The sequence below is a fragment of the Zeus faber genome, assembly GCF_960531495.2.
Source record: "Zeus faber genome assembly, chromosome: 16".
In the NCBI taxonomy this organism is placed as follows: domain Eukaryota; kingdom Metazoa; phylum Chordata; class Actinopteri; order Zeiformes; family Zeidae; genus Zeus; species Zeus faber.
In genome coordinates, this window is record NC_137202.1 from 20,040,753 (window position 1) to 20,056,479 (window position 15,727).

At 44.8% G+C, this 15,727-nt stretch overlaps 1 protein-coding gene across 1 annotated transcript; it reads left to right on the top strand.

The window, feature by feature from the left end:
• Positions 1-1,617: 1,617 nt before the first annotated feature.
• Positions 1,618-15,727, top strand: cfap36 (cilia and flagella associated protein 36). The gene is made up of 10 exons (XM_080017007.1): positions 1,618-1,904; positions 4,283-4,347; positions 4,613-4,714; positions 6,402-6,516; positions 6,973-7,060; positions 9,578-9,740; positions 11,144-11,255; positions 12,288-12,463; positions 13,265-13,429; positions 15,146-15,727. The coding sequence occupies exons 1-10, from the start codon at positions 1,799-1,801 to the stop codon at positions 15,227-15,229; spliced, it is 1,176 nt and encodes a 391-aa protein (XP_079873133.1). The 5' UTR covers positions 1,618-1,798; the 3' UTR covers positions 15,230-15,727.

Consider the following 15,727-nt stretch of genomic DNA (forward strand, 5'->3'; position numbering starts at 1 on the left):
ACAGTGTTAAACACTTTAGGATGCAACGTTTGCCCCAATGCACTGCGCCATAGCACAGTGAGAAGCTGCAGCGGGGCGGTAAGTTTCTCAGTCGTAACGCCAACATTTCATTTAGGCCAGGCTTGAAAAGTGGCAGACCTCTCCTTTAACGTCCTGATGGACAGACGACAAGCTGTTGTTGAATTATCTCATGCTGCATTGTGGGAATTTCTCTGACCTGTAGCGATGGAATACTACAACAAAAATGGCCTTCGCGTTCAAACGAAACAAACTTCCCCGCGGCACCACCCCGGTGCGCCACCTCCCTCGCCCGTCTCTGTTCAAGAATAAAGTGGGTAGGGGCGGGGAATGGTGTTTCCAAAACCTGAGAATCTGAGAGGTTCGGAAGATACAGGTCATGCGGCACAAAAGGGTAAACAAAACCGTACCCCGTCGGGTCCGGCCATCGTGGGAATCGTAGGCACTTTGCATAAACGTGTTATATTTGAATGATGTTTTACATAAAAAAAAAAAAAAAAACATAACCTAATCCACCTCTTAATAAATATAATATAAAACAGTAGCATGGGGAAAGTCTGTGGACTGAGTTACATGAAAAATCCGCTCTCCCAGTGTGACAGCATGTGTTTAAAGGGTCCGGACCTGCTTTGGTGACGCCGCAAACCCGATGCCGCGAATGGACAGAAATCAGTTCCGTTTGAGGTGTAATCCATCGTCATTCGCTCGTGTAGTCTCGTATGGCGCTGGGGGAGAAAAGGTGCGTTTTAGGGTCAGATCCTCAGCTGTGATAGATACTCTATGACTGTTACGCCGGGTGTTCGAAAGGCTGTTTGTCTGAGCTCTGAGTCAGCGACCCGGTCGGCGTACGCACGTCCCAGATCCCGTGACCGTACGTCGCTCGGTTTCTGATCGACCCCGTTTGTTCAGAATGGGGGCCAGAAGTGACCGGTTCTGGACCCCTGCGAATTGCATTTTATTTTTTATTTTTCGGGAAATTTCCTCGGGTACACAGTCGAGGTTTGCGGTCGCAACTGCTACGACAAACCAAAGCTTTTGTCGCCAACCGGTCGGAGGCCTACGTCCCGCGTGACGCACTCTCGAAAGGCCAGGCTCCTTAATCTTGTCACATATTTTGGCATGACTGCCGCCTGCATGCCCTGCCTTCATCGACCGTGCACAATGCACGGCGTAATCAGCCTCGCTACCCAGACTATATTAACAGAATGCTTATATATATATATATATATATATATATGTCTCAACCCTGTCAAGGGAATGTATCTTCATTGTACAGTACGTCCTGGTTAACGCACCCTACTTTATGACCTGGTATGTTTTTACTCTTAATAAAAAACTAAAATGTACTGGTCACCTTTTGCAATTATTTTGTTGTTGCGTGTGTGTGTGTGTGTGTGTGTGTGTGTGTGCGTGCGTGTGTGTGCGTGCGCGCGGCCCTCGGTGTGGATTGGAGCGGACCGTCGGCAGGGAATGACGTAGCGGTCACCATAGCAACCGATTAGGCGTCAGCGCTCTCTCCGCGGCGGCGCCGCACACGCTCTGAATCCGCGCGTTGTTGTCGTCGTGCGGCTCGGAGATCCCCCCCCCCCCCCCGGGGAAAGGACCGCGGGGCGGGCGGGCGAGGGGCGTTTTACAGACGGGAATAGAGCGAGAGAGAGAGGGAGAGGGAGATCCAGAGGAACGCGACGCGGCCGCGATGGGCAGGTCCGCCTGAGGAACGCGGGGAACGGACCCAGATGTCCATTGGACGCCGCGTTGTTGTCGTTCCGCCGCGGCCAACATGGCCGAGGATGACGCCGAGTGGGTGGTGGAGAGCATCGCCGGCTACCTGGGCAGCCCCGAGTGGACCATCCCGGTGTCGGACTTCATGGAGAACAAATGCACAGGTTCTGTTCTTGTTGACCGTTGTTGGCCGTGGTTTCACGGGGGAGGTTCGAATCCCGTTTGTTTGGCTGCGCCGGTCGGCGCTTCGCCCACAGGCAAGAACGGATCGTTCGTGTCGAACGAATGTTTTAAACGACTCCGGCGACAAAAGGCGAATTTATAGATTCACGAAACATTAAATATTGAATGCGACTGATTTACACCCTCCATTCCACCTAAATTAATGATTTCGACGGGGGCAAATCAATTGCGTGATTCGCACGCTGCCAAAATAACCAATGTGGAGAGAATTGGGGGTAAACTTTCCCGGGATCCGCCGTTTGTATTATTCCGCCTACAATACATAGTTTCGACAGAATTAAACGGTTTCTGCGACGATTCCGTTTCGCAACACGATCTCGGAGCCGAAAGCGGCTCTTCTTCCAGAAGAAGTAGATCGTCGCTCACCGAAAGTCCAACTGAGGCAAACGACTCTTTTTAGGTTTTTGGGTTTTTTTTGTGATTGACTCGTCAACAACCGAATCTCACAAAAGGCATCGAATCTCCCCTTCCGCCGCTATGCTAGGTGGCTAAGCTAACGCGAAGTGAGGACGCCGCTGTTTTGTCCGTTTACCACTGTAAGCTCTGTAAGTCCGTGTTGACTTATAACAAACAACGCTGAATCGTTGAGCATCTAAGGTGTTGCACACACACGGTTCCACGTCTTTATCCGACCCCAGCGCCACTGCATATATATATCTATATATCTATATATATATAGATATATAGATATTTTTTTAATTTACAAGGATTATCGTCCCAGATGAGCGAACTAACCAGACATTTTAATCAGACTGCCTGTCTGTCCTTTTGTTATCGGTCTCTTGTCTGTCTGTCTATTGTGTGTCTGTTTGTCTATTATCTGTCTGTCCACCTGTCTGTCTGTCTATCTGTCTGTCCTATTTGTCGATCTAGAAGAAGAAGAAGAATCTTAATTTGTCACACGGCACCGCAACACATGCACTCTGTCCTTCTGTCTGTCTGTCTATTATCTATCTGTCTGTTTCTCTATCTATCTGTCTGTCTTGTCTATTATCTATCCCTCTCTCTGTCTATCTATCAGTCTGTCCTTCTATTATCTATCTGTCTGTTTCTCTTGTCTATCTATCTGTCTGTTTCTCTGTCTATCTATCTATCTGTCTGTCTATTATCTATCCCTCTCTCTGTCTTATCTATCTGTCTGTCCTATTATCTATCTGTCTGCATGACTGACTATCTGTCTATTCCACGTAGATAACAACTATACCGGTTATAATCTATGGAACGCCATTTGAGTCAATAGCAAATTAATACATACATTAAATAAATGCCTCTGAAATAAATAAGTGAGCCTATAAATAGATGTCAATATAAATATATGACCGAGTTAATATCGTTCAATAAATTAATTCAATGTTTTGTTTTATTTCAAAAATAAGTTTTTCAAAATATTTGTATTCATTTTTTTAAGGGGACTTCTATTTCATGACGCCACATTTCCTAGCTATCTCTTATGAATGAGGTTTGGTCATCTCACAGATTCAGAGCCGGCAGGAGCTCGGGGGAGCCGGGGCTGGCCCCCAGCGCACGACACCTCCCCGGCTGGAGCCAGGGGCCGGTAGGCAGCGAGCAGGGCAGGGTGCAAGGGCCGCCAGCCGGTTCCACACCCTGTACGCCGCGTCCGACAGCTGTTCCAGCACAGTGCGAGGGCCGGCCCTCCTGGCTCCACAGCTCGGAAGGAGGGGCCCTTCTTTCTCGAGCCTAAACGGACGCCGGGTCCCGACAGAGGCGTTGCACCCGGTACCCAGTGTGGGTCCGCTGCCCGGAGAGAAAGAAGGGCCTCTCCCCCGAGCTGTGGAGCCAGTGGGCCGGCCTTCGCACTGTGCTGGATCGGGTGTCGGACGCGGTACGGGGTGCGGACCGGGTGGTGGCCCCTCCACCGTGCCCGGCTCGCTCCCGAATGGCTCCAACCGTGGAGGTATCGGGAGCTGAGTACCAGCTCCTAGCAACCGCTCCTCTCGGCTCTGAATCTGTAAGATAACCACACCCCATTCACTTTCATATGTAATCGAAATGTGGCCCGAAATAAATGAATGTCGATTTCTGAAATAAAAGTCCCCTGAAATACATAGTCTTTTGAAAAACATCCCTTTTAAAAATAAAATTAAATATATTTATTTAACTGTATTTACTCATTGATATATTTACATTAATTTATTTATATATAGCCTAATTGATTGTTTGTTTGTTTGTTTGTTTGTTTATATATTTATTTGATGTCAATGTGATTATTTCGGATTTATATAGGAAACTTGACATTCTTACTGGAACATTTATTAACAATATTCCCAATTTCTTTCAGTATTTGACGATGAGGATGAAAACAAATTGACATATACGGAAATACATCAGCAGTACAAGCAGCTGGTAAGTGCACTCACTGGTACAAATATTAATTATTGTAGTAAAACCTACCTTGCTAATATAACCTCATATAAACTACCTACTTCAAAAAAAGGTAGGGAGGGAGAGAAAATAGACCCTGTAAAACAATTGTAGTATTTAATTGTTTTACAGCGTCTATTTTCTCCACTTAGTTTAAGTCACGTTCATTGTCTCTCCATGACTCATCACTTATCATTCTGCTGACTCGCCAAACAGCGGACTGATGTAAGCTGCTTTCCTTGTTTAGGCGGAGAAGCTGCTGGAGAATTACATGCAAGAGGTTGGCATCAACGAGCACCAGTTTTTGGAAGCCTGCACCTCTCCGTTTGCCAAGTCTAAAACCCTGCAGGTACTTCGGGAGCGATTGTGAATTGCCTCATCTGGTTTTTACACTCTGCCGAGCGCTGCCTCCATTTTACAAAATATCTCCCTAATAAATCACACTAAAGGGACATTCACTTCAAGCAACATTTCAAAGTCAAAACACTTTTCTCTGCCTATAAGCATATAATTGATATTATTATTTGGGATTTATTTGTTTTGCACTGTATTTGGGAGTGTGATTAATGTGATTATTTTGCCGTCTATTGGCTCACTACTATCTTGAGAGCGCTCGGATCAGTGCCTTAGACTGGAAGGCACTGTAGAAAACTAAAGACTGGAGAAGTTGGTTCATGGCCAAAGGATCGCTAAGTGGTAATCCCATGATGACTTGGCCAACCGAGGCAAACCCATGGGAGCGCTTCACACTTGTCTCGCTCCGTTCAAACTGCAGGCGACCGGCATTGTAAGTGCCGTTAGTGTTTTGCGGCTCATGGTGTCATTTCTGGCGGTGGAGGGTTTCTTCCTGCTGCAGCTGCAAATGCTGTGTTGAAATTGAGTGATTGAACGCATAAATAGGCTTTGGGTTCTGTGTGAGTGGTGGTTATCCTTCAAAATAATAATAATTGCAGGGTTTTTTTGCATTTTCGATTTAACCTGCGCCCTTGTGGGTATTTTATTGTTCTATGCAAATTGAAATTACGGTCATGCGGTGCCGCTGAGAAGCGAGGGACAGGCCTCAGTCGGCGGGCAGCCGGCCAGGAGAGACAGGAAGTCCACTGAGCTGTGTCGCCGTGTCCTGTTTGACTGTGCCAACAAAAGCTCTAGGCTGTGATTAACTCGCTCAGAGACACAGAGAGAGAAGAGGAGGTAGAGTAAACCCAAAATCGCAAGAGTGGGTAGTCGAAGGCGAGGAGTTATGAGCGACTATGTGGGTGGGGTGGAGGAAGGGGGGGGGGCCGGGGGAAACAAGAGGGTAGGGAGAATTAGAGTCGGGAGAACCAGGTGACCCAGTTGCAGCGGCTCTCAGGTGCTTTGTGTTCTCAGAGTGGTGTAGTTGTGTTGCAGGTTGAAGCGGAGAACGAGAGGAAGAGGCCCTTGCACTTGGCCTAGATTTTTAAGCCTGAGTCGTTTGGCCAGGAACGGAACAGATACATGACCAGGCTTGTCTGCAGGTCCTTAAAAAGTCCTAAAATGTCTTTAATCCAGTGTCATAAATCGGAGGTCTTCATTTCCACAAACTTTTATTTTTTATTTTTTTATCCGAATATTTTCGTCAAAATGAGTGACGTTATTCTGCATCAGAGTCAACATTTATGATGTTATGATACCGTGCTGGAAGCCTACCGCTAAACCTGACACTTGCCTTCATATTTACCTCCAATACCTAATAATTAGAGAGATAAATTGTACAGAAATCTGTTTTAAATTTCATTAAAACTAGTCTTAAAAAGTAAAAAAAAAAAAAAGTATTAAATAGAACTCCCTTATTCAACAAACACCCTGATGGAAGATTGCTTTCCCCCAATAGCTCCGTCCTTATCCATCTGAGGCAAGGTTAAAAAAAAAGAAAAAATTGTAGCCATCTTTTTTTGGAACAATACAAATGTTTTGACTAATTTTGTGTCACAAGAACGACCATGAAGCAAGGCGATCCCTCACATAACCGTTCCATAGTTTTTGAATGGAGCCCCTGCCTCTTGCTTGTCGTTTAGGCGGCGTTCCAGCCGGTTTTGGCCACAGACGACTTTCAGATGTTCCGCACTCTGATGGTTCAGAAGAACATGGAGCTGCAGCTGCAGGCGCTCAGAGTCATCAAGGAGAGGAACGGTAGACTGGCCAAACACACACGCGTACACACACGCGTACACACACGCTTCACACACGCGTACACACGCGTACACATTACATTTCACTGCAAATATGTATGAAAGTATGTATATGTATGTGACAAATAAAAATCTTGAATCTTGAAAACACACGCGTACACACACACACGTACATTCTAGTGACGCTTACCGGTTTTAGGCTGCTTTTTTTTTTTTATGCATTGGTGAAGGACCCGATGATGATTATACACATCATACATTTTATTGACAGTATATAACACCTTTCATTCATTAAATGCAGCTCAAAGTGCTTCACATAAGATATTGGATAAAGGGAAAGCAAACAAGTTAAAACAGTTGCATGCAAAGTGGATAAAATGTAGATTAAAAGTCTGACACGCTGTTTTGCATAAAAAGAGGGCATATAATGAAAACGTGTGCGTGTGCGCGCGTCCAGGTGCTCTCCCAGAGTGTCTGACTGATGGTGCAGATGTGATGTCTGAACTGGAGCGACAGGAGATGAAGATCCTGCAGGAGGTTCTCAAGTAAGACACACACATTTTCTGCATCAGGAAGTCTGGGACTACCGAAACAAATTAGTTTTCCAAGTTCCCCTGGAACGCAGCATCACTTCCGACACAAATGACCGTTTTCCGAGTTCCCGTGAAGCACCACTTCCTGCTGCCTCTCGACCCGATGCAAACTTTGTAATCCGCCGGTACCAGAGAGCAGTGTCCGCCTCCTCTAACGTGACACCAGAGAACGAGTCTACTGGTTAATCCATTGCGAATGGCGTCGTTCTCTCGGACGGATAAAATAAATAAATAAGTAAGTAGATAAAATGGAATGCCAAATAAACTTTGGCGGCAATAAAAATACCTGGGCGGCCCGTCCAGGTAAAGTCTATCCGTGGAAACTCTGAATAGTTCTCCTCATTTTGAATCAGGCTTGTTGGGCAAAACCTTTTGTTTTAAGGTCGTGGTGTCGCTCACAATTTGTATCGTTCGCGCTCAAGGGACGTGGGGAGGAGCAACATACACACAAAGAGACATGCAAGACGTACATAAAATCTCCACTATATGCTGACAAAGTAATCTACAGGAAATAGGCTGTGCTTATAACATTTGTACAAAGGCAAATGTCTGCTCACCCAGTTGGTGTAAAAAAATATTTTTGGAATTTTTTAAATATTTTTTATCAAGACCTGCTAAATTTCAGGCCCGACAGATTTTTGGGTGACTAGTCCTGGCCCCATCCACCCCCCATCCCCAACCTCTCTAATGGGATTGCTCTGGTAATAAACTGGCCATGTAGAACACACTGTGTTGGGACCACAGTGAGTTAAGCTCCTTAAATGGGAGGGATTGACACTAAACAAGCTAAACTAAACTAAGAAAAATAGTAGTTTCATCCCCCTTGTCTTATCTGGCCTCTCTGGCAGCTCCCCAGCAGCGCTTCATCCTCCCTGATCCCTAGCGGGGATGATACAGAGATTTCTTTTTTAGACGTGTATGCTTTCTGCCGCCTCTACCAGGGCAGGGAGGGAGCACAGTCGAGGCTCAGGACTCAGTCCTGCACTCCGTTATGTTTGCAGCCGTCTGATTCACTTTCTTTGAGACACGATTGAATTACTCCCAGCTGGACCAGACATATTTTGGAGTGATAATCACGAGGGGGGTCACCATTCTCCAGATCCACGATTCGATTTGACTTTCAATTTTAAGCTCACGATTCGATTTTTGATTTTAACTTGTGCATTTATTTCCCAGCGCTGACGGCTATGCCACCGCTAAACTGTCAAGTCTTGATTTGTAAAGAAAAACACAATTTTCTCAATACGTAAATTTGAGTCCAGTCACATTAATTAATTATAAATAATGTTATTGTTTTGTAGTTCGAATATATAAACAAAATATTTCATGCAATTTCATTGGTAAAAGAAAGGCTTGGGAGCCGTGAGAGCCGGCTCTTTTCAGGTGAGCCAGATCATCCGGCTCACTGAAATGAGACACCTACGTACGCACCGGCACCTCTTACAAGCTGCCGGTGCTCTGTTCTGTCCTATCAAGTGGACATATTGTAAAATACTGTATATCATATTTTATTGAGGGGGCTCCACCAAAGCTCCGCTGCAGCGATATAGTACGCAGTTAATTTTTAGATAACCTTACAATACAGATCACATACCAAGTCGGACAGTATTACCGCAACGGATCCACGTCGCTCCCTGTATAGGTCGCTCTCTTTTTCGGCCGGCCTCTCCCAGTCCCGTTGGCTAATCCCCGTTGGCCGTTTCCTTCCAGGCACATTAAGCTGCTAATAAATCAAATTAAGAGATCTCTGTGTGAGTGGTGTCCTGGTGATCCCTGTGTAGAATCTAGGGTATTGTATGGTTACCAGGCAGGAGCCATTTAATCCTTCATTAAGTAACCAGTTGGCCTTTTCAATCTGCAGTTTACTGGACTACTGGCCTTTCTGCCAGCAGTCCGCTCAATGAGCTGCCAATTAACCCTTTAGAATTTTACATTTGTGTGCTCAGGTTTTGCAAGTCTTTGACATTTTCAATATTCTTGATTTTCCGCGTCGCGTTCCAAGGTTTACAAGCGTGCTTTAAATTTGGAAAAATGCACCTTGAAAAAATGCCGGGATTATTTAGACATTTAGACATTTAGTCATTTAGCAGACGCTTTTATCCAAAGCGACTTACAATTGTTCAAACACCGACGGACGCAGCCATCAGGAGCAATTAGGGGTTAAGTGTCTTGCTCAAGGACACTACAGCATGCTAGCAGGAGGAGCCTGGGATCGAACCAGCAACCTTTAGATCACTAGACCACCAGCTCTACCTCCTGAGCTACCATCCTCCTATGACGAGAGACTGGGAAATTGGGGGAAACGTTTGGTAAATGACCATCGCAGGTGGGAGGCCACATGCACTAAAGCATCGAGGTGTTTGATTTTGGACGCAGAGAAGGTGCTTGAGCCTCACCTTTTTCAAACCCGGACAATTAGACCGGACGCAGGAAGCACCGCTCTCATTGCGCTCATCTGTCGCTCACCAGGAAGTCCAAGGAGGAGTACGACAGGGAACTCTCTCTGAGGATTTTACTGGAAGAGGAGGTGGGCTCCACCTCCAGCTCCTGCACGGCCAGACCGGGGGCGGAGGGCGTCGGAGCCCAGGAAACCGCTGCCGCCCACAGCCAACGGAGCAGCAGCGGCGCTAAGGTGAGCCTCACCGAGCCGTGTTCTTTCAGAGGTTTGTATTTTTGATGAAACCTTCTTTGCATCAAACATTCTGCAGACCGTCTATGAAGACTTTTTTTTTTTTAAACGTTGTCTCCAGTCATTTTGTTGTGTGCTCAGACCTAAATATTTTAATAGTGTTTTTCAACTGCTGCACTTTAACACGCATGGCTTCGACTGCTCTGTAACGGGCCCCTTAATGCTTAAAGCCGTGCATTTTTTTCCCCGTGCTGCATGCTCAAGGCTAAAGCGGAGGGGAAGAGAGAGAGCGACAGCAACGCCGCTTGTCATCGTGCCTCTTTGGTCAATGGAGACTCTGCCACGGTATTGAAGCCTTGTGGTAACATACGCAATTAGTGGTGTAGACGTGATCCCCACAAATCAATACCGCAACTTGCTGCGTACAGTAGATCTCGCTGCTTCACAGAACAAAACGGTGTAGAGTGGATCAAAGTACAAAAAAATGAAACGTTGAACATTGGACCAGTAACAACTGACTGTTACCGGGTTGGTAAAATTTGGTGTAAACACTGAAATACAGATGGATTATAATGATGCATCCCTAGTGAAGACAGCAGCTTTGGGATTTTAGGTCCCGCTTAATTGTAATGGAAATAATTAAATGTTCACACTTGTATGTATGTACTGATACACACAGTCTTCTTCATGTCTGACGTAGCTTATTGTGGTGTGAGGATGGTGTGGTTTGAGCAGCCACACCTGTCTAGGTAATTGGGCCCAGGATCAGGGTGGCTGTACACCTGTTGCTCGTTAGACTAATCGACGAGCAACAGGTAAAACCCCCATACACACAAACACACACACACTAAGGAGAGGAGCCCTTGTCAGGACATGCTGTCCATCTGCTCCGTGCTTGTTCCACCCAGCCCCCTTTCTCTACAATAAACTGGTGTGTTTCTACTCCATTGTTTATGTCTTTGTGCTGCTCCCTGAAAACGTGTGGCGTGTGGCAGGCGTAACTGCCACGCTAATGAACCACTCGGGAGCTTCCTTTTTTTTTTTTTTTTTTTTTAAGAAACAATTTCGAAGCGAGTTGGCAACAAGGGGAGAGGAGTTACTGCAGGTCAAGCAGTCAAATGAGAAAATTATTGCCGTCAACATTTTGATCGCCGGACTACCAGACGATCCCTTTCTATGGTGGTTAACCAGAAACCATCATTGAAATAAAAGACCCTCCTCTGTGGGATATCCTACAGTATATCTGACCCTAAACGTTCTGCGGGATGAAAACCATGGCTGATTGTCTCTGTGCTCTAGCTCTCTAGACACTAACCCCGGTGTTTCAGCAGATAGTGTTTTGTTTCCCTCTCCGTCCTGTAGCGCCTCGAGGCCTTTCTGACATTCTGCTGCTTCTCCACCCGTAGGCCAAGAGCAGCCCCGTCTGGAGGGAAGAGACTCGGGCGGCCGCCGTGGGGGACGGAGCTCAGAACAGTCCAGGAACGGCCGGCTCCTCAGCGACCTCCAAAACCCCGCCCGGTAGCTCACCACAACACACTCCTCACCTAGCTCCTAAGTCCTAATTCACCTAACCGCCCGGCAATATTTGTCCCATAAATCAAGTCTTCTCTGCTTGGTGAGAGGAAACAAACAATGTCAAAAAGCGTGCATCAACTGACTTTATTAAAAGTTGTTTTCCCGCTAGAGGCCAATCGAGGGGAGGGGGTGGGCTGCTGCCAAATATAATAAGTATCTATAGTGGGCATGCAACGGTACTAGGTATGTTATCGAACCGTTTGGTACGCCCCCTGCAGTTCAATATGCACACATTGAACGCGGTGTTACTACATCACGGTAGGTGTCCACCGGACGAGTTGTGTACGGGCGCGGCATGCCGCAAGTACACACTTCCTATTAAATCCACCGTTGAAGCGTCACTGGCTAACCGTGAATCCCGTCAACCGTGCAGGGTCTACTCTGAGCTGTGCGGCCTTTCTCTTTTTTAGCACTACATGTCTATTTATTTATTTTATTTATTATTTTTTTGAACTGCGCAGATACAGCCTTTTCCATAGAAACACAAGATAGAAATGTTTTTGTCAAGAGTGCAATCAATCAAGGTGTCCATTTGGAAATATAGTAGATAGTTATTCATAGTTATTTATGGCAGACTACTATTAAAAAAAAAAAGTTTTACACCTTAACTTTTTTATTTTTTTATTTTTTCCTTAAATATTAAGATACTGAAACCATACAGTTACTGTGGCCCCAAAAGCATGATACTGACCGAACCCCAACTACACCGCTGCAATCCCTTATCTGCAAATCTGTATGGATTCTGTATGAGTTTCATCATGTTTCATTTCATCGTGTTTTTATTGTTTTATGGAGCCTGATTTACTTTACATCTCACCTTTATTGTGCTTGCTGTTTTATTGGCTGCATTACTCCTGGATGCAAGAAGCAGCATTTCCCCTTGAGGGATAATAAAGATCTGAACTGAACTGAAGTGAAGCACGTCGGAAATCAAGCCCCATAAAATAAGAGAAATGTGTTTGCGTGGAACTCCAGGGCCCGGCAGTAACTGTGCGGTGCCCAAGGCCCTTCTGGTGGTCAGGGCTCCTGCCAAGGGCGGTGAAGTGTCCATCAGCTCCGGCTCCAAGGAGCAGGGCAGCGGGGGCCAGACGGCTGCAGAGGCCTGGCTAGACGAGGCGCGCAGGGAGGCCGGCATCTCCAAGCCATATACCGTGAGTTAACCTACCTAACCCTACCCTATGATGATATCATTGCTTGATGATGAAATCAACAAACTGTGGGTCCTTTTTGGGGGGAAAAAAAAACAAGTCTTAATGTCTGGAATCAGTTTTACAAATATTAGTTATTAAATATTAGAATATTGTTTTTAGTGTGTTGCTTTCTATGATAATATAAACTTAGGTAAAGTGTCTTTGAGTACCCTGAAAAGCGCTCCATAAATAAAATGTATTATTATTATTATAAAGCGTTTTTAAATGGTGTTTAATTTTAATTTAGTAATAGTGATTAATGAGGTTATTAGCTTTAACATTGAGGTTTTGTTTACTTATCCATCTGAAGTTCTGTGGAAATAAAGTAATAGATTTATTCGAGTACCAAATCAGTTACCTTGCTATCTGACCTAAAGTAAACGAGTTATAATAACAGTTCATAACCTTCCCTGTTTGAACCTAATACGAACCTCTGCCCTGTACGAAATGTGTAATGCTTACCTGAAATACTTGATTCAATAGCAGGGAGACAGGGAGGTTTCATCAAGATTAAGATTCATTTAAAGGTTCTTAGCAATTATTAAATTTAAGTCTCTGATACCTGCACGGTAAAATAACATTTCCAATTCCAGCAGTTTTGTATTGATTCCGCTGTCTTTGCGAGTGTTGTTTTGCCGGTTTATGGAAACAATGGCTCCATCCACGTGAAACGTGCGGTTAAATCTGATTTGCTTGCTTTGCATGGTGATTAGGATTCATTATTATTATTATTTTTTTGTCTCTTACCTGCTTGTTCGTCAGGAGTTGTCAGCGTCCCAGCAGGAGCAGCTCCAGCAGAGGGCGCTGTACCTGCGGCAGCAGAGGGACAGGCTGCAGGCTCTGAAGAGGGAGCAGCAGCGAGGCAGGCAGGCGGCGGGCGCAGCAGAGGAGAAGCCGTCCAACCCTCCGCCCGCCCCCACCACCCCGGTAAATACGCCGCAGGCACGTACTCAGTCTCACGTCTACCGGGTCCTCGAGGTGCTTGAAGTGCTGGAATTTCATCCTCAGAAAATTCAAGTGTTGGAATTCCTTGAAAATAGACCCTTTTGTGCTGAAGTGCTTGGAAAGTCCTTAAAAACATAGCCGTTGAAAACCTGTGATATTCCCCCTGGTTTTGTTTTTCAAAACGTAATGCTTTTATGACAGATTATGCCAGGGAAATGTCAATTTAAAACTTATAATAACCGGACACTCAATTGTAGAGGACAATGAGATTAATGATAGATATACTGATAATATTTACTAATATAAATAATAGACTAAGATTATATATATTTTAATGAATAAAGACACATTGAACATTTATATATTTGTTATATTTGTTTATATTTTTTTATTTGTATTCAAAAATTAAAGAAAAGTGCTTAAAAAGTACTTGAAAGTACTTGCATTTCATTTGGTAATGCCAGAATGAATGCTGTATGTGGTAAAACGTCCTTGATGGCGATGCGATGGATTGCATTCACTTTGAATTCAATTTGAACTCTGAAGTTCCCACATTTAAAAACGATTGATAGTTATTTATTGCATCAGAAGGAAGCCCCTTGATTGATGATTTCCGCTGCTGCTCCACAGCCAAAGGTTGCCCCCTCTGCTCTTCATTGTGGTCATTTTGAAGCGGCTCTGTATTTTTATTATACGTTTTTTTATTTATTTTATTTATTTATCTACTCCATTTATTTAAATTTTTTCCAACTCCTTTGTTAATAACCTCTTATCCTGGTTTTAATCTCCTCTCCTATCTGCTTCTTTCAATTCGCCTGCATTCTTATTGATTTGCTCTTTATTGTTGCCTGCCTGCCTCTGGACCTGACCTGGCCTGGTCTGACCTGGCCTGGTCTGACCTGGCCTGGTCTGATCTGGTCTGGTCTGGTCAGGAGGCTGTGGCTCAGTCCCAGAGCAACGGGTCTTGTAGCCCTCTTCCTCCACCAGCACAACGTGCTGCCAACTCCCCCAAACACAAGGTGATCCATTAGCTGGTGTGACTGCCACGTGACACATGAGGCTTCCGTCATTTGCCAGACTCTACTCATCCCTAACACACACACACACACACACACACACACACACACACACACACACAACCTGGCTTCTGTAGTGAAGTGTGTTTACATGTGTTTCTCAAGCTTGAAGAACAGTACTGTTGTGGTCTACGCTTTAAATCCCTTCCACTGTACACTGTATCTATGCGTGTGTGGGCTAATTTTCACTGAAGGCTTAAATCCAAGTTAAGCAACATTGATTGTGACTTCAATCTTTTATGAATTTTTAAGCAGTATCCTGAACCTTTTCTTGCAGTAAATGACTGCGTATGTTATTTTTTTCCAGACCTAATTTGAAAAACAGTCTCACAACAGAGCAGTGAAAATAAAGCCTTTGTCTGTGGTAAGATGGGTTTAGTTTTGGCAAAGCCAGACCCCATAGTCTATTTTTCTTTTCTTTTTTTGCTTGTTTGTTTTTTTTTGCCACCTCCTTTGTCATTTTGTGCTTTGCTTCAGATTGTCCCACACAGTTTGTCTTCCTCAAAAAACAACAACCTCTTTACGTCTGAATGGTGTTGCTTAAATGGGCTGATATGAACCGTTCGGGTCACGGTTTGCCTTCGCTAGTAACCGCCATGCCTGTTTTGGTCTTTCATCACAGGAGATCTCTGCAGAGGAGAAGAAGAAACTCCAGAAGAGAAAACACCTAGCGGAGAAGCTGAAAGAGGAAGTCATCAAGAAATAATAATAATTATTTATTATTATTATTAATAATAATAATAATAATAATAATAGTTATTTTAAAAAACTCCTCAAAAGTGGATCTCATCTTTCTTTTCTACGTATTTCAGTCTAATTAGGCGACAACCGGAGTTGACGTCAGGCAAAGTCGGAGCTTCACCTTCGGCGGACAGATGCGCCGAGTTGACGTCGCTGTACCTGACGTAAAATTTTTGGGTGTAATGTGTTTAAATGTGACGTCAACAATAGCTGCCATAACTGTACAGTCTTGTTCCCCGTTTGGTTTCGCGGTTCCCCAGGGCGTGATCGTGGTGAGTCGCGTAGCTCACTGTGGTCAAACTGCCACGTCAGGCTGGACCGGGGGCCGAGAGAATGATGCATCTCGGACGTTTTGATGAGTAATGCAGTATTTATTATTCAAGCAATCTAGAGTCTGCTCTCTAAATATTACAGTAATGCATCTATTCCTATGAAATAATTAAATCATGTATGCTGTTTAATA